Here is a 24,088-nt window from a genome sequence, read left to right as displayed (position 1 = left end):
TTCTTCGAGTTCTTAACAATTTGTGAAAAATTTGTGTTTTAATTGTGCAAAATAAATAAACTAGGCTAGAATAATCATTAGGCCATGATAACCCCCCTCAGTGGCCCTAGGCGGGGCCCCGGGCCTCTGATTGGCTGGTCTCGGCCCTGGTGAGCAGCAGCTGGTGGGAGGATGAAAGTTTGAATCAGTGTGAGTGAACCATGGAGAGGAGGAGGAGGAGAGTTAAGTGACTCGGTCATGGATTTCTCTGTGAACTCTGCCTGTTTTTATTGTTTCTACTATTTGTTTCTTCCTCTGCTGCTCGGACCGCCGGACCTTCGGCTCTCTGACGCACTGAAGCCCGGCTCCAGTGAGACCGGCACCGGGTCCATTCTGCTCAACGCCTCGGTGGGACCTGGTTGGATCTATCACATTGACCGGAATTTAACGCCCGTTTCTGTGCGCCGCTTCATCCACATCCACAGACGAACCGGGGTCATTTCTCTCTCTGGAGAACCGGACCGCGCGTCCCGGAGAGGAGACACCGCTCCGCTTTATGTTCAGCTGAGATCCCAGACTGACCCACATGAGTCCATCCTGATCCGCCTCAAGCTGATCCTCCACAGCCGGGGCGCTGTGATCCGACGCGGTGGACAGTCGGTGAGTGTTCACATGAGGCTCCGGTCCTCCCCGGTGCCCCTATGTCTCTCCACACACGACCTGCGGAGCAAAGTTCAGCATCACCTGCCGCACTTCCTGCGCAGACACAAACATTTTCAGATTTCCTGCGCAGTTAAAGGACATAAGAAAAGTTTCTCCGGTGATGTGAGTGCTGAATGTTTGGGGTCTGAGCTGGATGCTGTGTGCGCGCTGCTGGACGTACACGGTCCCCACACCTCCACCCCCGTGCTCCTAAAGCTCCGCCCTGCCTCTCCAGCTTCTGACGTCACTCAGGTGTACTCTGAGCGTAGCAGACGTGCAGCCGTGAACTCAGCTCCTCAGTTCCAGCTGCCCAACTACCAAGTGTCCATACCTGAAAATGAGCCGGCAGGGACCCGAGTCATCACACTAAAAGCTCTGGACGGAGATCTTGGAGCCGCCGGCGAGGTGGACTATGACATCGAGGCTCTGTTCGATAGCCGGTCCAATGACTACTTCCAGATCAACCCGCACACTGGCAGCATCTCCACCCTGCAGCTGCTGGACAGGGAGTTCAAGGACACGCACATTTTCAGGGTTGTCGCCACAGACAATGGCGAGCCAAAGAGGTCATCCATTGCGTACCTCACCATCATGGTCAGCGACACCAATGACCACGGGCCGGTGTTTGAGCAGACAGAGTACAGGGTCAGCCTCAGGGAGAACGTGGAGGCGGGGTTTGAGGTGCTCACGATCAGGGCGACAGATGGAGACGCTCCGTCCAACGCCAATATGATCTACAGGATTGTCAGCGAAGAGGACGCCTTTGAGATCAACCCCAGGACCGGGCTGGTCCGCATCACGGAGCGGCCGGACAGGGAACATGTGTCTCAGTACCAGCTAATGGTGGAGGCCAGCGACCAGGGCAGAAATCCAGGACCCCGCAGCTCATCAGCCACCGTGTTCATCAGCGTGGAGGACGAGAATGACAACTACCCACAGTTCAGCCAGAGACGTTACGTGGTCCAGGTGTTGGAAAGCATGGCGGTGAACACCAGAGTGACTCAGGTGGAAGCCACAGACAAGGATGAGGGCGACAACAGCAAAGTCCACTACAGCATCATCAGCGGCAACGTCAGGGGCCAGTTCTACATACACTCTCTGACCGGTGTCATCGACCTCGTCAGTCCTCTGGACTATGAGACCGTCAGGGAGTACAAACTGCGGGTAAAAGCTCAAGACACGGGCCGCCCTCCGCTCATCAACAGCACCGGGCTTGTGGTCATCCAGGTGGTGGATGTGAACGACAATGCACCTATGTTCGTCAGCACACCGCTCCAGGCCACCGTCCTAGAGAGCGTGGCTGTGGGTCACTCTATAATCCACATCCAGGCCATTGACGCTGACTCTGGTATCAACTCTCACCTGGCGTATCAGCTGACAGACACAGCGCCGGGTTTCCCCTTCATCATCAACAACAATACCGGGTGGGTGACAGTCAACTCAGAGCTTGACAGGGAGACAACTGAGTTTTACACGTTCGGGGTGGAAACGGTAGATCACGGAGTTCCTGCGATGTCATCCTCTGCCTCCGTCAGCGTGACCATCCTTGATGTGAATGATAATGTTCCCACGTTCACTCAGACGCTGTACAACATAAAGATCAGTGAGGACGCTGCGGTGGGAACCAGTGTGCTGCTGCTTTCCGCCACTGACCGTGACACCAACAGCGTTGTGAGCTACCAGATCTCCAGTGGAAACACTAGAAACAGGTTTTCCATCACCAGCCAGAGCGCTGGCGGTTTGATCACCTTGGCGTTGCCGCTTGACTACAAGCAGGAGCGGCAGTATGTCCTGATGGTGACGGCGTCGGACGGCATACACCAGGACACAGTGCAGGTTTATGTCAATGTCACTGACGCCAACACCCACCGGCCAGTGTTCCAGAGCACCAACTACCAGGTGATGCTGAGCGAGGACCAGCCCGTGGGCTCCATCGTGGTCGTCATCAGTGCCACGGATGAAGACACAGGGGAGAACGCTCGCATCACTTACATCATGGAGGATAACGTTCCCCAGTTCAAAATCCACCCAAGCACAGGCGCCATCACCACACAGACCGATATTGACTATGAGGACCAGGCCTCCTACACCCTCGCCATCATCGCCCACGACCATGGCGACCCTCAGAAATCAGACACCACGTATGTTGAGATCATTGTGTTGGACGCTAATGATAACAGTCCACAGTTCCAAAGAAACCTCTACCAGGGCTCTGTGTTCGAAGACGCTCCCGTGTACACCAGCGTCCTGCAGATCTCTGCCTCCGACCGAGACTCAGGGGCCAATGGCAGAGTCAGCTACACCTTCCAGAGCGGTGATGATGGAGACGGAGACTTCTTCATTGAGCCGTACTCCGGCATCATCAGGACAGCCAGGAAACTGGATCGAGAGAATGTGGCGGTGTACCACCTCCGAGCGGTCGCTGTGGACAAAGGTGTCCCCCCTCTCAGAGCAACAGTAGACGTCCATGTGTCCATCCAGGACATCAATGATAATGCTCCTGTGTTTGAGAAAGATGAGATGGATGTATATGTGATGGAGAACAGTCCCGTGGGCTCTGTCATTGCTCGAATCATCGCTACGGATCCTGACGAGGGAATGAATGCTCAAATCCTGTTTCAGATCGTGGATGGGAATATCCCTGAGGTCTTTCAGTTGGACATCTTTAATGGGGACCTCATCGCTCTTGCTGACTTGGATTACGAGTCTAAATCAGAGTACACCATCATCATCCAGGCCACCTCGGCTCCATTAGTGAGCCGGGCCGCTGTTCACATCCACCTGCTGGACGTCAACGACAACATCCCCGTCCTGCGGGACTTTGAGATAATCTTTAACAACTATGTCACCAACCGGTCAGACACCTTCCCTGCCGGAGTGATCGGGTCGGTGCCGGCCCGGGACCCTGATGTGGCGGATAAGCTGAGGTTCAAATTTTTGGAGGGAAACGAGCTCAACCTGCTGATCCTGAACCAGGACAGCGGGGAGGTGCAGCTCAGCAGAGACCTGGACAACAACAGACCTCTGGAGGCCTCAATGAAGATCCAAGTGAGTGGTAAGAAAACTCCCAAACACCTCAGATCAGTTGTAGGGCTTGGGTAGAATTATCGATTCATGCGATTCAAATCTATCTTTATCTGAATGACCCGATATCAATCAATCAATTTCAATCAATTTTATTTATAAAGCCCCCCAAAAAAACCCTTTAACAGGGAAAAAAAAACGGTAGAAACCTCAGGAAGAGCAACTGAGGAGGGATCCCTCTTCCAGGATGGACAGACGAGCAATAGATGTCGTACAGAACAAATCAACATAATAAATTAACAGTATATCGTATGACACAATGAGACAGAGAGAGAGACAGAGAGAGATGCAGGATAGACGGTAATGGCAGTAGCTTACAACAACATTAATGAAAGTAATAATATTGTAATTAATAATAATATATTAATATCTGATAGTATACATGTGTGACAATAATCATATGTGTATAATAACAGTAGAAGTATGACTAATGACTAATGATGGCAGCAGCAGCAGGAGGCATCTGGCAGGACCACGGCAGCAGGACAACCACACACGTCACGCTGTCCAGGCACCACTGCGATATGAGTTAACCTGCGAGACAGTGGAGCACAAAGGCTCCGGAGAAGAAGCCGAGTTAGTGACATGGAGTATAGCCGAGTTAGCAAGATGCAGTAACAGGACACGAGAGAGAAGGAGAGAAGGTGCCCGGTGTATTATAGGGGGTCCTCCGGCAGACTAGGCCTAAGTCAGCCTAACTAGGGGCTGGTACAGGGCAAGCCTGAGCCAGCCCTAACTATAAGCTTTATCAAAGAGGAAAGTCTTAAGTCTAGTCTTAAATGTGGAGATGGTGTCTGCCTCCCGGACTGTAACAGGAAGATGATTCCACAGGAGAGGAGCCTGATAGCTGAAGGCTCTGGCTCCTGATCTACTTTTGGAGACTTTAGGGACCACGAGTAACCCTGCGTTCTCAGAGCGCAGTGTTCTGGTGGGATAATATGGCACTATGAGCTCTCTAAGATATGACGGAGCTTGACCATTTAGAGCTTTATAAGTTAACAGTAGGATTTTAAATTCAATTCTGGATTTTACAGGGAGCCAGTGCAGAGAAGCTAAAACAGGAGAAATATGATCTCGTTTCTTAGTTCCTGTTAGTACACGTGCTGCTGCATTCTGAATTAGCTGGAGAGTTTTTAAGGACTTACTAGAGCTACCTGATAATAGGGAGTTACAGTAATCCAGCCTTGAGGTAACAAAAGCGTGGACCAATTTTTCTGCATCTTTTCGGGTCAGGATAGGCCTAATTTTCGCAATATTACACAGATGAAAAAAATGCAGTCCGTGAGGTTTGTTTTAAATGAGAATTAAAAGACAAATCTTGATCAAATATTACTCCGAGGTTTCTTACAGTAGTGGTAGAGGCCAGAGCAATGCCATCTAGAGAAACTATGTCATCAGATAAAGAGTCTCTGAGTTGTTTGGGGCCAAGAACAATAACTTCAGTTTTGTCTGAATTTAACATCAGGAAATTGGTGCTCATCCAGGTTTTTATGTCTTTACGGCAGTTATGAAGTTTAGTTAATTGATTACTTTCTTCTGGCTTCATCGATAAATACAACTGTGTATCATCCGCATAACAATGGAAATTTACAGAGTGATTTCTAATGATGTTACCTAAAGGAAGCATATATAGAGTAAATAGGATTGGTCCGAGCACAGAACTCCAAAACAAACTTTGGTATGTAAGGATGATTCATTATGAACGTCAACAAACTGAAAACGATCAGATAAAAGATTTAAACCAGCTTAGTGCAGAACCTTTTAGGCCAATTAAGTGATCCAGTCTCTGTATCAGAATTTGATGGTCAATTGTGTCAAATGCCGCACTAAGATCTAATAAAACAAGTACAGAGACAAGTCCTTTGTCTGAAGCAATCAGAAGGTCATTTGTAATTTTAACTAGTGCTGTCTCAGTGCTATGATGCACTCTAAATCCTGACTGAAATTCCTCAAATAAATTATTATCATGGAGAAAATCACACAGCTGGTCTGCGACTACTTTCTCAAGGATCTATCGATTCATAAAATCTGAGATGTGTGAAGCTTTAACCCTGTTAACTAGCTGGTAGTAAATTAAATTATTAATGACCTTATTTGAGAAGCTTTGACATTTCCGGTTCTTTTATCTTTAACCGTTTGGTTACTGCTTTACGTTATGGTGTATTTTGTTACCATGCTGCAGCAGTCGCTCCTCCTGCTGTCTCTGCATCACACAAACACAAAGTAGAGATGCTGCGGTGGAGACAGAGAAGCAAAATGAGGAATATTATTTATTTTATTTAACATTTTAGATTTGTCTCCAGTGAGATATTGATTTTTTTCCTCGTAAAACTTCCAGTCGTAGTTCTCTGAGAATCTCTCTCAGATACTCACAAAAATTGGTGTCCCAACTGAAATATCCTCAATTAAATCAAGTCACATTTAATTGGAAATTGAAGCGAATTGGAACCCTGTGAATCAAAATAGAATTAATTCAGGAAATCAGTGGCGATTTTTTCAAGTATTTCAAGTATATTAAGAGTTTTGAAATAATAAGTTCACAGATTCAGGAAAACATGCACATGAACATGGAAACAAGATAATACATAGGTGCATTAAATGTGCATTAAGTAAATAAAAGGGGGGTAAATTAATAAATGAAATGTAAATAAAGGGTGGGACCCATTTTAACCCAGCCCTAATCAGTTCAGTTCAACTTTATTATCCCGGTGAAAGCACGCAGCTCAGCAGCCAGCCCAACAGATGAAACACAGCGAGGTGGGACAGGGAAGGAAACAGGGTTAGTCACATAACTAAAAACAGTCACAACTTTCAGACACAAATGGTTTGTTGTTGTGAATCAGTAAACATGTTGTAGGTCTTGGAGTTTTTCAGAGGGTTTATTGTAGTTTGAGTTCGTGTTTATTTCTGTGATATAGTTTTACAGTGTGACACTGTTACACTGCAGCAGAATGTGGACCAGTTTTATAAAGAGTCCCAGCAGACGGTCTGACAGGGACTCACAGGCCTGTATGGGGGGCTCAGGATGGAGGGGGCTTTGGCATTCTCTCAGCATGTGTCACCATGGCAACAAGGAGCAGCTCCATATTTGGAACATGTTAAAGAAAAGGGGAGAGTGTGTGTGTGTGTGTGTGTGTGTGTGTGTGTGTGAGTTGGGGGGGCATTTGGAGAAACAGCCTGACACAGATTAGGAGGGGGGGCAGCAGTGTGTTTGTCTTTTGTCCTGATGCAGATTAGAGTGAACTGATCTGTCTCTATGTCAGGACTCAACAACAACATGACACACAAAACAACACACATCAACATGGCATACAACGCACAAAAACGCATACAGTAACACCACGTACAACACAGTCGCTCACATGACTTCAATTTCACTTTGAGCAAATTTCAACCTGACTTAAATTGAGCACTTTAACCAGACATTAACTCAACTTCAACTTGACTTAACCTTTAACTTGAACCTTGTCTTAATGTAACTTTTCTCCCTAATTTAACCTCAACCCATCCCTAAGCTAACTTTTAATCTAATTAAAACCTCAATTTAATGTAAGTATAAATAAACCCTGGCATTAATTGCAACCCAATTTAGATTTTTTACCTAACTCTGTAACTTTAAAGGGGAAGATCACTTAAATTAAGAATTCCAAGATGTTATTTCCATGGCCTGGGAAAGTCCAATCAGTATTTGTGAACATGAGCTGCTCTCTCTCAAAGCCAGGAACCAGAGAAGTAAGGGATGGACAATAACGTTGGCACGTCATTAGTATCAGAATCAGAATCAGCCAACATGCTTTTTCTTAATTTCCACAATAAATGAATATTATATACATTGAAATGCTTTGTATTTCATGTCTCCATCTGCTGGTGGACCATCGTGAGAGCATGCATGCTTAATATGATAAGAGACTTGATGATCACTAAAATTAGGTGGGAGAAAGTGGATATATTATATATATATGTATAAATATATACATATATATATATATATAATATACCCACTTTCTCCCACCTAATTTTAGTTTATTTATATATATATATATATACATATATATACATATATATATACATGTATATATATATACATATATATACATATGTATTATATACATTTCAGCATATCGTTTGAATTTGGAAGAGAGTTTTTCATCTTTACAATATTTTCGGTCTTAGATCATAGGAATGACGTATGAATTTTGAAAATTTCCCCTTTAACTAAACTTTTCTAAACTTTGATCTAATTATAATGTAATTTTTTTTGCCAAAATCTTTAACTTTGACTTAACTTTAACTAAAATTTGACCTAATTATAAGAGATTTTTTTTGCCAAAATAACTAAAATTTGATCTAACTCTAATATTCTTCTTTTTTAATCTAAATATTTAACTTTAACTTAGCCTTAACCAAAATATGATCTAATTGTAACTTATTTATAATAGAATGTTTGCCCAACTCTTTAACTTTAACTAAAATTTGATGTAATTTTGATATTTTTTAATCAAAATCTTTAACTTTAACTTGGCTTAACTACAATTTGATCTAATTATAACTGAATTATAATAGAATTTTTGCAAAGATCTTTAACTTTAACTTTTGCGAAAGTTTGATCTAATCGTAATCTTCCTATGATATAATTTTTTGTCTAACTCTTCAACTTAAACTTCAGCCTAATCTAAGCTTATATCAATTGATCACCTGCAGTGAAAAATGAGCTGCTTTAAAGGTTCAGCTGGTGAGACGTCAGACACCGTCAGACTGGTTTAACTTTGTTTGTTTGTAGTTTGTTTATTTCTGTTTAGGGATGTGATTTGTGATTATTTTCACTGCAGAAACTGGAGCAGCAAATGTTTGATAACGTAATCAAATAAAATATTAAAAACATCGAAGAAAGAAAAATAAATTACAAAAAAACCTCACAACTCAGACTGGTTCAGTCCAGAACACAAAGAGGGAGCGGTTCAGTCCCACAGAGTCTGAAACAGGGTCCAGAATTTAAACAAACTGGTTCAGTTTGGAGACAAAAATCTCTTCTGACGGTGTCTCAGTAAAAATGTTGCGTTTTATGTAACATGAGGACATGTTATCAAACACTTCATGCTGCATTAAAAGTTTTTTTAATGTATATTTAACGGGTTTTTTTTATGCCGACAAACTTTGTCTTTACATTGAGATACTTTTTAACAGGACTTTTTTGTCACTGAATCAAATTCACATTCTTAAATTTGAACTGCTTTTATTGCCTCACTTAAACTGACACTTCAACTGCTTTCAGCCTCAACTATCACTACTGCTCTTCAACTGACAGTTTAACTGCTGTCACTAACTTCAGCTTCCTCTGGCACTTAATTTACACTTCTACACTACGTTCTAACACTTCATCTGACGCTTCAAACCCTCTCGCTGCTTCAAGTTATTAACGTCTCATGCAAACAGTTCACTTTTAGCATATTTCAACTTGTATACTGTGTTTAAGCCTCCGAGTTTCAGTGTCCTTCAGAGAGCGTATCCTTTTATCATTACATGTTGATTTTTGATCGGTGTACAGACTTCATGTCAGATAAACACAGTTTCCTGTCACAGGTGAATCTCAGGTTTCAGATAAATGTTTAAGAACAGGTCACAGGTCAGCGTTTTGTTCTGTAATAACAGAGAGTTCGATTCCTGCAGCTGCTTCAGTCGCATTCATACAAACACAGATTCAGTTTCTAATCCTCCAACTGCAGCTGCTGCTTTGTTTCTGTGTGCGTGTGTGTGTGTGTGTGTGTGTGTGTGTGTGTTAGACATTGATATTAACGTCCTCATAGTGCATGTAGACATGTACAGATTTGCATCGAATGCTTGGACATTAAGAGGGAATTTATTTTCAGGCTGTAAACAGATGCTTTCGTCTTACAGGACCACACTGAGGTTTTTATACAGATTAAATAGAAGATAAACATTATCACTGAAACCTTTTTTTTTGTCTCATGAAATATGTGTTTTAAGACAGAGAGGGGAGGGAGAGAGAGAGACCATTGCAGGGAGAGAGAAAAGCAAACTAAAACTAAAACTAAGTCAGATGTGACAGCAGTCACTCAAAAATCCTTTTTTGTGATTCTTCACTGGACTCTTTACTCTACTGTGACATCATTGTTCACCTCACGTGACATCGTCGTTCACTTCGCTGTGATGTTGTTTGCTAGACTGTGAGGTCTTTGTGTCGCTGTGACATTGTCGTTTACTTCACCGTGAAGCTGTTATTTACGTCACTGTGATGTCAATGTTAACTTCCCTCTGATGCTCACTTCACTGTGACGTTGTTTACTTAACTGTCACATTGTTTACCTAACTGCAACATTTTCTTCACTGTGATGTCATCGTTTACTTCACTGTGATGTTGTTTACCTCATTGTGTCATCTTCATTAGCTTCACTGCAACATTTTCTTCACTGTGACGTTTACTGTGATACTGTTTACTCAACTGTCACATTGTTTACTTCACCGTGACATTGTCGTTTGCTTCACTGTGATGTCGATGTTTGACTGTGTCGTTGGTCTGCTTCTCTAAAACATGACTGTAACCAATCAGAGGCCTCCGTCAGTCACTATGGAACATGTGTGTTGACGTAATGTGAACTGACAGTGTAACAGAGCGGAAAGTTTCTATTGTTCAGTCATTACAGGCGCGCGCGTGTGTGTGTGTGTGTGTGTGTGTGTGTGTGTGTGTGTTGGGATGTGGAGACTAAAACATTGACAAAGACTCAATAATCTGTTGTGATGTTTCAGACAAACTGAGTCTCCTCCGGTCGAACTCTCCTCCTCCTCCTCCTCCTCCTCCTCCTCTTCCTTCTCCTATTATTATTATTACATGAATTCATGTTGGGACTCCTGTGTGTGACTCTTGACAGAGGAGACGTCGGGACTCTGTTTATCTGTCTGTCCTCTGGAGGACTCTGTTGGGACTTTGTTTATCTGTCTGTCCTCTGGAGGACTCTGTCAGGACTCTCTTTGTCTTTCTGTCCCCAGATGGTGTCCACCAGGTGACGGCTGTCTGCTTACTGCGTGTCTCAATCATCACAGACGTCATGTTGACCAACAGTGTCACCGTCCGGTTGGACAACATGTCACAGCAACACTTCCTGTCCCCTCTGTTGTCTCTGTTTGTGGACGCTGTGGCCTCCATCCTTTCCACCCGCCGAGACCATGTCTTCGTCTTTAACATCCAGAACGACTCCCAGGTGGAGGGAAACATCCTGAACGTGACCCTCTCCGCCCTGCAGCAGTCTGAGAACCATGATGCACCTGGAGGAAGTTTCCTTCCATCTGAGACGCTGCAGGAGCAGATTTACCTGAACAGGACTCTGCTGACGCTGCTGTCCAATCAGCACGTGCTGCCGTTTGATGACAACATCTGTCTGCGTGAGCCCTGTGAGAACTACATGAAGTGTGTGTCAGTGCTGAGCTTCCACAGCACGGTGGCGTTCACGGTGTCCGACACGCTGCTGTTCAGGTCCATCCAGCCGGTGGGGGGGGTGAGGTGTCGCTGCCCGCCAGGTTTCACTGGAGACACCTGTGAGACAGAGATCGACCAGTGTTACTCCTCACCATGTCTGAACGGAGGGACATGTCACAGCACAGAGGGAGGATTCAACTGTCAGTGTCCCCACAACTACACCGGTCAGTTACCTTATAAACTGTCAGTGTCCCCACAACAACACCTTTCTGTCAGTGTAACCACAACTACACAGGTCAGTTACCTTATAGACTCACAAGTCAGTCTTTAGACACTTTGCTTAACTAAAGACTGATGACTTTCTCCCTGATTTTGTGTTTAGATGGGCGGATACAATTTCAGAGTTTAAAAAAACTCCTTACGTTGCAGAACCAATAGTAAATCCGCAGGGCGGTCCTTTGGTGGCTCACTGAACTCTTGTGCTCGTAAAAATAGTCTGACTAGAAACATGTGTAGCGGTACAAAATGGCTCAGCCGCGCTCGCAGAAAACACCATCAAAGTTAGTGGATGTTTGTCGCATTTGCGGCGACACATTCTCGCCAACCAAAAGAAACAAACATAATCTTTTAGGGCCATGACTCATCTGTCCGGCCAGACTATAGAGGGAATCGCCTTGTTGTTTACAAATACTTCCAGTTAGAAAACCAGCAGAGTTTAGCTAACGTTACATATATATATATATATATATATATATATATACACATCACATTTTAGACATCATTATATCACCCTTTAGACTATTTTGATGTTTGTAAAGTCTATAAACACAATGTCTGAACAAAGATTACTATTTCTGTGTGCACGTTTTGTAATTATCGTAGATTAGCTGGGCTAACCGTTAGCTGTTAACATTAGCCGTTAGCGGTGTCTGTAATAACTCAGTAACTCAATAAACGATCCGGAAAAAAAAAAAAAAAAATTCCAGCGGATATCTTAGTTACAACATGATTGAGCTAGCAAAGCAGTTTTGTGTTGCTATGTGTGGTATTTATTCAGTTTTGGGAAATCACGATGTTTAGAAAGCATCAGACTGCAGCTGACAGGGACAGCTAACAGCAGCAGCAAAGCTAACATCAGGACGTCATCTGTTAAAAGCCTCCCATCGTCTGATACGACATGAAACTACTCCAGTTAGCTCAATCATGTTGTAACTAAGACATCCGCTGGAAAAAATATTTTTTTCACGGATGAGCACACATTTGATAAAACAGAGTTAAATCACTCGGCATCCATTTTCAAGCTCTCTGTGTGTTTGTTTCCTTGCGGACAAGAAAAGCGGGAGCGCACATTTCCGGGAGGGCGTGTCCTTTTCAAAAATGCAAGAGGCGTTGCTTTGTTGCCGGCCGTTTTCGCCGGTGTGTTAAACACACTTTAGAGAGGAGTGTCCCCAGACTAGTTACCTTATAAACTGTCAGTGTCCCCACAATTACACCAGTCAGTTTAAAGTAATTTAATAAGCTGTCAGTGTCACCACATCTGTTTTAAGTTTAATGATTTGGAGGGAAAATGTCTCTTCTGTCTCTGTCCAGGTGAGCGGTGTCAGGTGGACTCTGGGTCTGGACATTGTGTCTCAGGTGTGTGTAAGAATGGAGGCAGGTGTGTTGACCTGCAGGCGGGTGGATTCATGTGTCGCTGTCCCGATGGAGACTTTCAGACCATGTACTGCGAAGAGACGAGTCGAAGCTTCCCGCGACGATCCTTCGTCACCTACAGAGGCCTAAAACAGAGATTCCACTTCCACATGTCCTTCAGGTGAGACAACCTGTGCTTCCACCTGTCCTTCAGGATAATGGACAAATAAAAATGCATAAAAAGTGACTTGAACTTAACTGATTATAAAAACTGCTGCAGAGTAATTTTCTGTCCATTGACGGAATCATTAATAATTTCAGGTTAGAATATAAGTTTTTATTTTATTTCGTTTTTAGTTTTTATTTTTAGATTGATTGAACTGGGAAAAGCCTCAGCTACCCGGCCCCAGACAGATAATTACTGTATCAGTGAAAGATAATCCACTCTGTATCTGTACTTTAATAAAGACAGACATGCTAAGCTGCGTCCGTTTGTTTCAGGAGGATCTGATCTGAGGTCAGACTCACCTCAGAGACAACAGGAAGTGATGTGGCTCTGTGCTGTCTGACCTCTGACCTCTCTGTCCATTTATCTCTCTCTTCCCTCCATCCTCCTCTTCCTGAACTTTACAGGACATTTTCCTGTGTTGAATAATCACATTCTGTTTGGTTTTGTTATTTTACATGTTGTATGTTGTGTCACATGTGTTGTGTGTTGTGTCAGGTTTGTGAGCAGGGACCGGAATGCTCTGCTGTTATTTAACGGTCGCTTCAATCAGAAACACGACTTCATCGCTCTGGAGATCGTCAACAAACAGATTCAGCTCACCTTTTCTGCAGGTAGAAACTCTTCTTCATCACCTTCACTGGAGCCGAAGATCTTTTATTTCGGTCTACTACCTCAGCACACAGCACTGTATGTCTAATCTGGAATCAGTCCTCACCATCCAGTGTCCTCTTGTGCACACACTGAGAGGCTAATGAGAGGAATTATTGCGGCATCTCGAGATAACAAGGCTCGTTTTCTCAAGATGACTAAATAATTAGCCCATTATCTCGACATTACAATAAATCAAAATTGCGTTAAAATGTAATTAAAAGCATCCTCGGCTTCTGTACTGAGATACAGTGATGAGGTAAATGTGCTCATTTCATCTCCACCAGTCGTTACTTATTAAGCACCTGATATCAGTTTGTTTATTGTTTACTTCTGTGTGCTCTGCAGGAGAAAACAGGACCTCTGTGGAGACGTTTGTGGAGGGTGGAGTCAGTGATGGAGAGTGGCACACAGTTCACCTGCACTACTACAACAAGGTCAGTACTTTACAAGTTCTGTATTAATGCACAGAGATGCCTCCACCATCATATTCACTCTGCAGCTGTCTGACATCTGTCTGACTCAAAGGGATCAGTAAACTGAACCTGAGTGGTCCGACTCAGAGGGATCACTATACTGAAGTGGGGCATCCGACTCAGAGGGACCAGTGATTCAAAATGGAGTGGTCCAACTTGGAGGATTCACTGAACCGAACCAGAGCAGTCCAACTCAAAGGGATCAGTGAACCAAAATGGGGCGGTCCAACTTGGAGGGATCAGTGAACCGAACCTGAGTGGTCAGACTCGCAGGGATCAGTGATTCAAAACGGAACATCTAACTCGGAGGGATGAGGGATTTGAACGGGAGTGGTCCACCTCGAAGAGATCACTATACCATACTGGAGTGTCTGATTCTGTTTGGATCACTGAACCAAATTGGAGTGGTCCGACTCAGGGGGAGATTGGTGGTTCAAAACGGTGTATCCAACTCAGAGGGATCAGTGAACTGATCCAGAGCGGCCCAACTCAGAAGGATCAGTAACCAAATGGAAGCAGTCAGACTCGGCCAGATCACTAAACTAATCTGGAGCTTCTGTCTTGGAGGCATCAGTGAATCGTACCATAGCAGTCTGACTCAGAGGGATCATTGAACCGAACCAGAGCAATCCAACTTTAAGGGATCACCTTACCAAACTGGAGCATCTGACTCGGTTCGGATCACTGAACCAAACCACATCAGTCCTCTGAGGGATCACTGAACCGAAAGGCTGAAGGATTTCCTTTGATTATGAACTCATCGCTCTCTTGTGATGAAACGCAAATAATAAGGAATGAATATGAAGTAGTTTTCTGATGTAGAATTGTACTCTCAATGTTTTAATCAGCAGAGTGTCTCTGGGTGCTGGTGAACTGTTCGATGTGTCTTCTGCAGAAGTGTCCGAGTTCTGTTGTTGTTGAATGTTTAGTTGTAACGTTTAGATGCTGCAGCTCCTATCAAATCACAGTTTACGTACACAGCCTTGGCTCTCCTCTCTGTGACAAAGTTTCTTTCAGTTATTATAATCTTCATTAGTCTGCAGGTATTTTTCCAGGAACTTGGGGCAGGAAATACCAATATGTAAATTCCATGTGGTCGAGCCTTATCTTTTCATCGACATGACTTTAGTTTTACTGTCTGTGGGGAGATTTTTGTCCTCACTGACAGGAAGTAGGAAAACATCATAGGCGTCACAGAGCTGCTGCTTTGGGATGTGGTGAAGGTCTCATCACTCACCCCACTGAATTCTGGGAAGCACCTGCTGACCTGGCAGATCACACACTGACCCTGCAAACACCAGAGGAGAAAACATTGTCATGTAGTCTGACAACATCAAACACCGGATGTTTCACCTCTGCAGCGCCCCCTGCTGGTTTAACATCTTTCATCTCAACAGTTTGTGTTAAATACAGAAAACAGCTGTTGTTTACATGAATGTATTTAATGATCTCTGTTGTAATAATATGAAAGCCACATTACATTTGTACGCTCCTGAATGAAACTTTGCTCCATCACCTCCTCCCTCTGCTCTGTCTCTCTCCAGCCAGCTGTCGGGCGTCTCGGCCCGTCTGCTGAGAAGGTGGCGGTGGTTGCTGTGGACAACTGTGACGTGGAGGTGGCGATTCGTTTTGGCAGCCGGATCACAAACTATTCATGTGCAGCTCAGAGAGCTCAGACTGGACTGAAAAAGTGAGCCAGTGTGTGTGTGTGTGTGTGTGTGTGTATTGTTATGTAAATGATCTCTGACCTCATTCAGTCGCTGTTTTTCAGTTTTTTTTGTATTTTAGTTTCTGGGTCAAAGGTCAGATCTTTTATATTGTGAATATCGACTGAACAGATAAACATCACATCTCATAGTGTTTATAATAAATGTCTCATAGACAATACATGTACATTATACATATCATACATACATTAAGTGTCAGGTCTTGACCCGCAAAGTAATATTAAGATAGATTTGAATATGTAAGTTGATAATTCTTAGCTTTGTATTTGTTAATTTATTTAAATGTTTTTGCCTAATTATTATTAATTAATTATTTTATAAATATATTTTAACCTCCTGAGAACCCAGCTTTTCTTTGGTATGTATTTTTGTTCGAGTATAAAGCCCAGTTCAGACCAAAGATTTGCGAGGAGACTAAACTGTTTTAAACCGTTGCAGAGAAAAGTTGCAGTGGTGTGAACTGGCCGGTCCCGGCCCGAACATGGCTGTGCAAAGGCAAATCATGCAACATATCTTTGAGCCTTGGGATTTGTTTGTTTTGTTACTCTGGATGAATTTTCCTTGCTCTGTAGTCCAAGCTAGGAATGTCCTTTTTGGTTATAGGAAAAGTCTGTCACACCTAATTGGCCTGTGTGAAATGCTGAGATAATACAGTAATAAAGTCCCAATGTCCTCAAATGAGTACTTCCTAATTAACAGCATCTTAGCCTGTTTTATTTACTAAAATTGGTTACATTTGTTGCAGACTGACTTGACAGAAATGACTGCCATCTTATTTGTACATGGATTATTGTAGTGTGCTCTTACTACCACTAGATGTCATCTAAGAGTGTCCACGAACGACGACAACAGATCTAAGTCAAGCAGAGGTATAAGGTGCAGCAGTTCCAAAATGCAATGTCCTCATATGAGGATGCAGTTGTCACAGTAGGTGTGTGTATTAACATCTTGAAATGTGTCTCTAATGCGTGTCATTGTCCCTGTGTCCTGCAGGTCGTTGGATCTGACTGGTCCTCTGCTGCTTGGCGGCGTTCCCGACCTGCCAGAGGATTTTCCCGTCAGGAGTCGAGACTTTGAAGGCTGCATCAAAGATCTGAACATTGATGGACAGCAGGTGGACATGGCTCGATTCATCGCCAACAATGGCACCAAAGCAGGTACAAGATGGAGGAACTCTGCACAAGAACCAGAGACTGTTCACTGACAGGTTCCCTCTTCATGTATGAGGTTGTATCCACGTGGTTGAATGCACCTGTAATTTTCCTCAGTGAAATAAATGTCATGTAGAGTAATGGACAATAAAGAATATTGTATCTGTCTTTTATTGACTGTCTGTCTCAGGCTGTGCAGTGAAGCAAGATTTCTGCAGCAGGACGTCATGTCTGAATGGAGGAGTCTGTGTCAACAGGTGGACATCTTACAGCTGTCAGTGTCCCCTCGGCTTCGGAGGAAAGAACTGTGAACAAGGTAAGACAGGTCCACAGTCATGTTACTTTAACATGTCCACAATCGTGTCCCCTCTGAAGTTTATCATGTCCGCAGCTGTGTCCCCTCTGAAGTGTAACTTTAACATGTCCACAGTCATGCCGACCCCTCTGAAGTTTAACGGCAAGGCGTTGGTGTGGTGGGCGGAGCCACAGGTGACCATCAGTGTGCCGTGGTATTTAAGTCTGATGTTCAGGACGAGACACAGAGCTGGAACTCTGCTGAAGGCTGATGCTGGAGAATCATCCAGGATTCATCTGCTGGTGAGAGGATGAACTGAATTGAATATTAGACCTGGAGCTTCTAGCCTTGTTTTTGTTTTTTTCTTTAATTTTAAAACTGTAAAAAGTAAAAAGTGTGTCTCAACCAGGTGAATGTCCTCTTCTTCTACTCCTCTACCTGTCCTCATCCAGCTCAGCAGCAGTCACCTGAGTTTCCAGGTGTTTGTGGGTGTGAAACGCTTTGCTCTGCTAGACTTCCGTCAGACTCGGGTTGACGATGGAGAGTGGCATCATGTCCTGATGGAGCTGAAGAGCAGCAAAGATGGAAAGGACATCAAATACATGGCGGAGGTGTCTTTGGACTACGGCTTGTTTCAGGTACAAGGACCGAAAACTTAGCCCTGTAGCCAGTTACAGATGTATATCAAAAACTGCTGCAGATTCTCTACACAACACACACTGAGACACTTGAGTAAAATACTGCAATGAAAAGTGGCTCCAGACAGGTTCCCTGTGGCACTCTATGGAGTTAAAATCAGGGTTAGAACATCACATTTAACTTTTCATCCATGAGACAGAGTTGTTCTGTTTGCTGTGAAATCAAAGACCTGCTGGTTTGTTGTTTGAAAACCTCCTGATGACTTCATCGCAGGATGTTTTTTAAACTGTTTCCTGTCCCGCAGTTGTCGGTGGAGATTGGTAACGAGCTGCCAGGTCTCAGGCTGAAGAGTTTATTTGTTGGAGGACTGATGAAGAATGGCTCAGTGGTGAATGGATGGAGAGGCTGCATCCAGGTAAGACTCACCTGTCCACGTTTCATCACAGTAAATACTCTGTACAGGAAGCTGAAGTTTATACACATTTATCAATCCCAATGGACTCTATGGGCCTGTTCTTCGGCTTATCTTCGGTCTGATTATTAAATTATCATGTTGTTAGTTCGTTAGATTTCTGTTTATGGTATAAACATTCAGGCCAGGTGTCCCACCTTGGACTCTGGGTACATGCTAATTATCAGATCCAATCACTCATTCAGTCACTGATCAATGCCTCCTCAGGGTGTGAGAATAGGTGAGACGTCCATGAAGCTGGCTAACATTGACTTGCGGGGTGGTCGGAGGGTTGGGGTTGAGGACGGCTGTGGCACGGTCAACTCGTGTGGAGACGCCGTCTGTCCACCGCATAGTCGCTGCAAGGACCTCTGGGGAGATCACACCTGCACCTGCCAGCCAGGTGATTGTTATCAGCCTGATTATTAGTGAACTGATTGATTGACTGATTGACTGATTGATTGATTGGTCTGTGTCATGATCCATTATTTCCCAGGATTCTTTGGGAGGGACTGTGTGGATGTTTGTCTCTTAAACCCCTGTTTGCACGACTCCACCTGTGTCCACCACCCGAGCTCTCTGCGTGGATACCTCTGTCACTGTGGAGATGGTTACCATGGAGACTATTGTCAGTACAGGTAGGTTAGTTTCTGTACACATATGACCGTATGAGATGATCATCTGTCAGTCTGACAGAAGGATTGATGGATATTTCATTAATATCAGTATTGGTCACTGATGATTATTGTTTTGTGTGGATTTCAGATCAAACATGCCGTGTTCTCGGGGCTGGTGGGGGGGGCCAGTCTGTGGTCCCTGTAACTGTGACGTCTCTAAAGGATTCACCAGAGACTGTAACAAGACTACAGGAGAGTGCGGCTGTAAGGTAATAACTCACACACACTGACTGAACTTGTGTTTTAATTGTAAACTTGTGTTTTCAGTGTGAACTTGTGTTTCCAGGAGAATTACTTCCGTCCAGACGGAGGTTCCTGCCTCCCTTGTGACTGTTTCCAGCTGGGCTCTATGTCTCGGACCTGTGACTCTGAGACTGGTCAGTGTCTTTGCAGGACAGGTGTGGTCGGACGTCAGTGCAACACCTGCGACAACCCATACGCTGAGGTGACACCCAGAGGCTGCGTGGGTATGAACGAAGATTTGATGTTCCAACAGTTTAATCCACTGTGGTTTTATAAGAACAGTTTATGCAGGGATGCAGAAGCTTCCTGGTCACTGACTCAGTTTCATGTCTCCTTCTTTGTCTCCTTTCTTTTTTCTGTGCCTCCTGTCTTTCTAATTTCTAAAATGTCTTTCCTTCTTCCTTGCCTCCTTCCCTGTCCTTCACTTTCTATTCTTATTGTCTTTCCTGCCTCCTTGTTGCCTTTCTTGGCCTTCCTTCTGACCTGTTCCCTTCACTCTCTATTTCTCTGCCTTCTTGGCTTTTTGCCTGAGTCTGTCCTTCCTTCCCTCCATAATTGCCTTCTTGTCCACTCTGCCTCATTTCCTATGTCCTTGCCTGCCTTCTCTCCTCTTTGCTTCCTGACCATATCATTGCCTGACTTTGTGGCTTCCTTCCCCCCTTTCCTGCCCTCTTCCCCCTGTTCAATCCCTTTTCCTTCGTTGACACCTTGTCTCCTGACTCTTTCCTTGGCTCCTCACTGGCCTCCTGTCTCGTCTTACAGTTGTGTACGACGTCTGTCCGAGGGTGTTTGAATCGGGACTCTGGTGGCCGAGGACTAAATTTAATCATCCTGCAGCTGTGAGATGTCCCCGAGGCGCCTCAGGTCAGAATTAACACAAAATACACTGTTAATTAATGTAAAGTGTTTGTTTACAATCAAACTGACCAATCAGAAGCTCTGTCATCTCTTTGGCCACGCCCCCACAGGTACAGCTGTACGTCACTGTGATGAGCACCATGGCTGGCTCAAGCCTCTCCTCTCCAACTGCACCTCACTGAGCTTTAGACACCTCCACATCCAGGTACATTAATGACTGACTGTTTGTTCTTCGCGTATCATGTGCATTCATACTCACCTCTCTGACCTTTGACCTCGCAGGAGGAGGAGCTTCAGAGAAACGAGACAGAGTTGGGCGGTGACAGGTCACGCAGGCTTGCTGCGATGCTGCAGGAGGCGACCAATCAGACGAAAGCTCCTTATGACCATGACCTACAGACGGCGTTTAATCTGCTGAGTGTGGTGCTGCAGCACGAGAGCCAACAACACGGCTTCAAGCTGGCCGCCACGCAGGACCGATACTTCCACCAGGTTACACTTTTATTTCTAATATTTCATTTAAGTTTTAATTAGTACAATCAATCAATCAATCAATCAATAATTCAATTAGTTATTTAAGTGATTTCCTCCAGTTTCCACTCTGTCAAAATGTCATCGTTCAACTGGACGTCTAGATTCTATCTTCTGTTTGATTCTATCTGTTCAGAAACAGTTTGTATTGAACATATTCTGATCCGTCTGATTCCTGTTGAACACCCGGTGTGTAGAATATCGTACAGACCGGTAGCATCCTGTTGGAGCGGAGTGGCGAGCTGCAGCATCAAGTTCAAAGGTCAGAGGGCGGTGCTTTGCGTCTGCTGAGAAGCTTTGAGCTTTATGCCCAAACCCTCGCCATGAACATGAGAAAGACCTACCTGAAGCCCTTCATCATCCTCACTCCCAACATCAGTGAGTCTGACGGCAAAGCTCAACAGTATATGTTATCTACATTAGAAACACAAGATCTTTATATTCAAATTACAGGATATTCAAAAATATAAATGATGATTAATATAAATAAAGCTGCAGGCAACATGGGTGGGTTCAAGCAGACTTGTTATGACTTCAATGAACGCACTTATTCAGTAAACTGTTCTCTGTTTCTGTCCTCAGTTTTCTCTGTGGACTTCCTGGACAGCAGCACAATGAAGCCCCGCCTCTCTGACGTGCAGAGAGAACTTCCTATTGACTTCCAGGCTGCTGTCCATTTCCCACATTTCACTTCACCGGCTGATGTTAACGCTGCTCCAGGTATCAGAAACAGAGTCACTGGGGAAAATAAAACATTTAGTTTCATTCAGTCAAATGTAAATCTTTCCTTCTGATCTGTAGTTTCTACAGAGACACCGGCTGAGCAGCCTGGTGATGTCATTGGTCATGGCAGTGGTGGTGTCAATCAGACTGTGTCGTCTCCCTCTGAGTCTTCTTTTAAAAAGAAGCGTCAGGCTGAGGCACCAAGCTCGCCACTGGTCACTGTGGTGATCGTCTACAGAACTCTGGGAGACCTGCTGCCACAGAGCTACGACCACCAGGGCCAAAGGTACAACACTATCACTATGGCAACAACACTGACAACCACAACAACAAAGATAGCATGATAAAACAACAATAAAAACCACCACAATGGCGACAACAATCAACTACATGTCTGTTGACACAAAGATGTTTTATTATTTGTGTGTGTTCAGAGCGCCAAGTCGATCCGTCATCAACACTCCTGTTGTCACTACAGTGATGTTCAATGAAGGTGTATCCTGGCTCCGACCTCTGGACCGCCCCGTCATCCTGCAGCTCCGCCTACTACAGACAGAGGGGCTGGTGAACCCACGGTGTGTCGTCTGGACTCACTCAGCAGGGTGAGCTATGCTAAGCTAGGCTAACAGTTTCCCCCTGCTTCCAGTAAGTGTGCTAAGCTAGGCTAACAGTTCCCCCGCTTCCATTGTTTGTGCAAAGCCTGACTAACATTGTTGCCCTGCTTCCAGTGTTTGTGCTAAGCTAGGCTAGCAGTTTCCTTCTGCTTCCAGTCTTTGCACCAAGGTAGGCTAACATTGTCGCCCTGCTTCCTGTATGTGCGCTAAGCTAGACTAAAACTTTCCCCCTGCTTCCAGTGTTTTGTGCAAAGCTAGGCTAACACTGTCCCCGTGCGTCCAGTGTTTATGCTAAGCTAGGCTAACAGTTTCCCCTGCTTTCATTGTGTGTGCTAAGCTAAGCTAATAGTTTCCACCTGCTTCCAGTGTGTGTGCTAAGCTAGGCTAACATTTCCCCCTGCTTCCAGTGTGTGTGCTAAATAAGATTGCTAACATTTCCCCCCTGTTTCCAGTGTTTGAGCAAAGCTAGGCTAACAGTTTCCCCTGCTTACAGTGTGTGTGCTTAGTTAGGCTAACAGTTTCCCCCTGCTCCCAGTGTTTGTGCTAAACTAGGCTAACATTTTCCCCTTGCTTCCAGTGTCCTTGCTAAGCTAGGCTAAGATTTCCCCCTTGTTTCCAGTGTCTTTGCTAAGCTAGGCTAACAGTTTCCCCCTGCTTTCAGTGTTTGTGCTAAGCTAGGCTAATAGTTTCCCTTGCTTCCAGTGTGTGTGCTAAATAAAATTGCTAACATTTCCCCCCTGTTTCCAGTGTTTGGGCGAAGCTAGGCTAACAGTTTACCCCTGCTTTCAGTGTTTGTGCTAAGCTAGGCTAACAGTCTGATGTTTCAGGGTGAACGGGTCAGGCGGCTGGTCTTCCACAGGTTGTGATCTGATCAGCAGGAATCAAACTCACATCACCTGTGGCTGTGTTGATGCGTTGAGCGTTGCCGTGGTGATGTCCAGGAGAGAGGTAGGACCCACCTGAGACAGACAGTTTTTGTCCACCCTGAAACCTGGAAAAAGTCTAAATAAAGTTTTATCTGTTTGTGTCATCAGCGTGTGGTCGCTCTTCCTCTGAAACTCGCCACCTTCACTTCCCTCTCCTCCTCGCTGCTCTTCCTCCTCGTCACCTTCGTCCTCCTCTTCATCCTCACAAACCTGCGCTCCAATTTAAATAGAATCCACCTAAACCAGGTGACCTCCGTCTTCCTGTCGCAGCTCATCTTCCTGCTCGCCATAGAGCGAACACAGAACCAGTCTGCCTGTACGCTGGCAGCCATTTTGCTGCATTACTGCTGCATGTGTTCTTTCTGCTGGATGTTAGTGGAGGAGCTGCACGTCTACCGCATGATGACCGAGATCCGCAACATCAACCACCGTCACATGACCTTCTACTATGCTATTGGCTGGGGTGTCCCCGCTGTCATCACAGGTGAGAAGACGACTTACACGTCCAGAAAACAGCCAACATGCAGCCTCACACAATGTCCAAACTGGACTGTTAGAAAACAGGACAGTGAAGGACACAAGGTGGGAGGACAGCAGATGTGAGGACAGCAGGTGGAGTGTATTCCGTGGTTGATTTGTGTCCTCCTGCTTGTCCTGCAGGTGTCTCTGTGTCTCTGGATTCTGATGGTTTTGGGAGCTCCGGGTTCTGCTGGCTGTCTCTCCAGGACTCTGTAATGTGGAGTGTTGTTGGACCCTTCACTGCTGTCCTCATGGTCTGTCCGTCCCTTTACGTCTCACAGTATCACATTCTGAAGGTTTATTTTGTTGTTATTTTCATGGTGCTGTTCTCATCATGGTTTTTAATTGGTTGTCTCTGTCTCCTTCAGGTTACCATGGTGATGTTTGTCCTGGCAGTTAAAGAGTCCAGAGGACAGAGACAGACGAGCTCTGAGACGGCTGAACTCAGGTCAGTTCGATTTTTTAGATTTGAATCTGTTGGCTTTACAGCAGATTGCTGACAAGTGATTCCTCATCTCCTCTTCTCCTTGTTTCCTCTCATCATCTCTTCCT

The 24,088-nt window shown here is 44.7% G+C and overlaps 1 protein-coding gene across 1 annotated transcript; it reads left to right on the top strand.

Annotated features, from left to right (window-relative positions):
- The first annotated feature begins 208 nt into the window (after positions 1-208).
- LOC117262718 (cadherin EGF LAG seven-pass G-type receptor 1-like) lies at positions 209-24,036 on the top strand. Its single transcript, XM_078168313.1, has 26 exons — positions 209-3,736; positions 10,771-11,421; positions 12,788-13,010; positions 13,554-13,669; positions 14,055-14,143; positions 15,727-15,872; positions 16,903-17,066; positions 17,251-17,376; positions 17,491-17,657; positions 17,808-17,993; positions 18,299-18,409; positions 18,674-18,848; positions 18,942-19,083; positions 19,211-19,331; positions 19,409-19,589; positions 20,128-20,229; positions 20,334-20,428; positions 20,506-20,715; positions 20,952-21,132; positions 21,337-21,474; positions 21,556-21,763; positions 21,912-22,079; positions 22,919-23,039; positions 23,126-23,501; positions 23,678-23,790; positions 23,905-24,036. The coding sequence occupies exons 1-26, from the start codon at positions 238-240 to the stop codon at positions 24,034-24,036; spliced, it is 7,941 nt and encodes a 2,646-aa protein (XP_078024439.1). The 5' UTR covers positions 209-237.
- Positions 24,037-24,088: the final 52 nt, after the last annotated feature.

This window comes from Epinephelus lanceolatus, chromosome 5, assembly GCF_041903045.1.
Source record: "Epinephelus lanceolatus isolate andai-2023 chromosome 5, ASM4190304v1, whole genome shotgun sequence".
Taxonomy (NCBI): domain Eukaryota; kingdom Metazoa; phylum Chordata; class Actinopteri; order Perciformes; family Serranidae; genus Epinephelus; species Epinephelus lanceolatus.
Note: the sequence above shows the minus strand (reverse complement) of the source record. Positions and strands in the feature narration are given on the sequence as shown.

Excerpts from the sequence above, each read along its gene's own strand:
- LOC117262718 (XM_078168313.1), top strand. The coding sequence starts at position 238 with ATGGATTTCTCTGTGAACTCTGCCTGTTTTTATTGTTTCTACTATTTG. Across the intron at positions 20,230-20,333 it reads ATGTCCCCGAGGCGCCTCAG|GTACAGCTGTACGTCACTGT; the intron begins GTCAGAATTAAC and ends ACGCCCCCACAG. Across the intron at positions 20,429-20,505 it reads TTAGACACCTCCACATCCAG|GAGGAGGAGCTTCAGAGAAA; the intron begins GTACATTAATGA and ends TTGACCTCGCAG.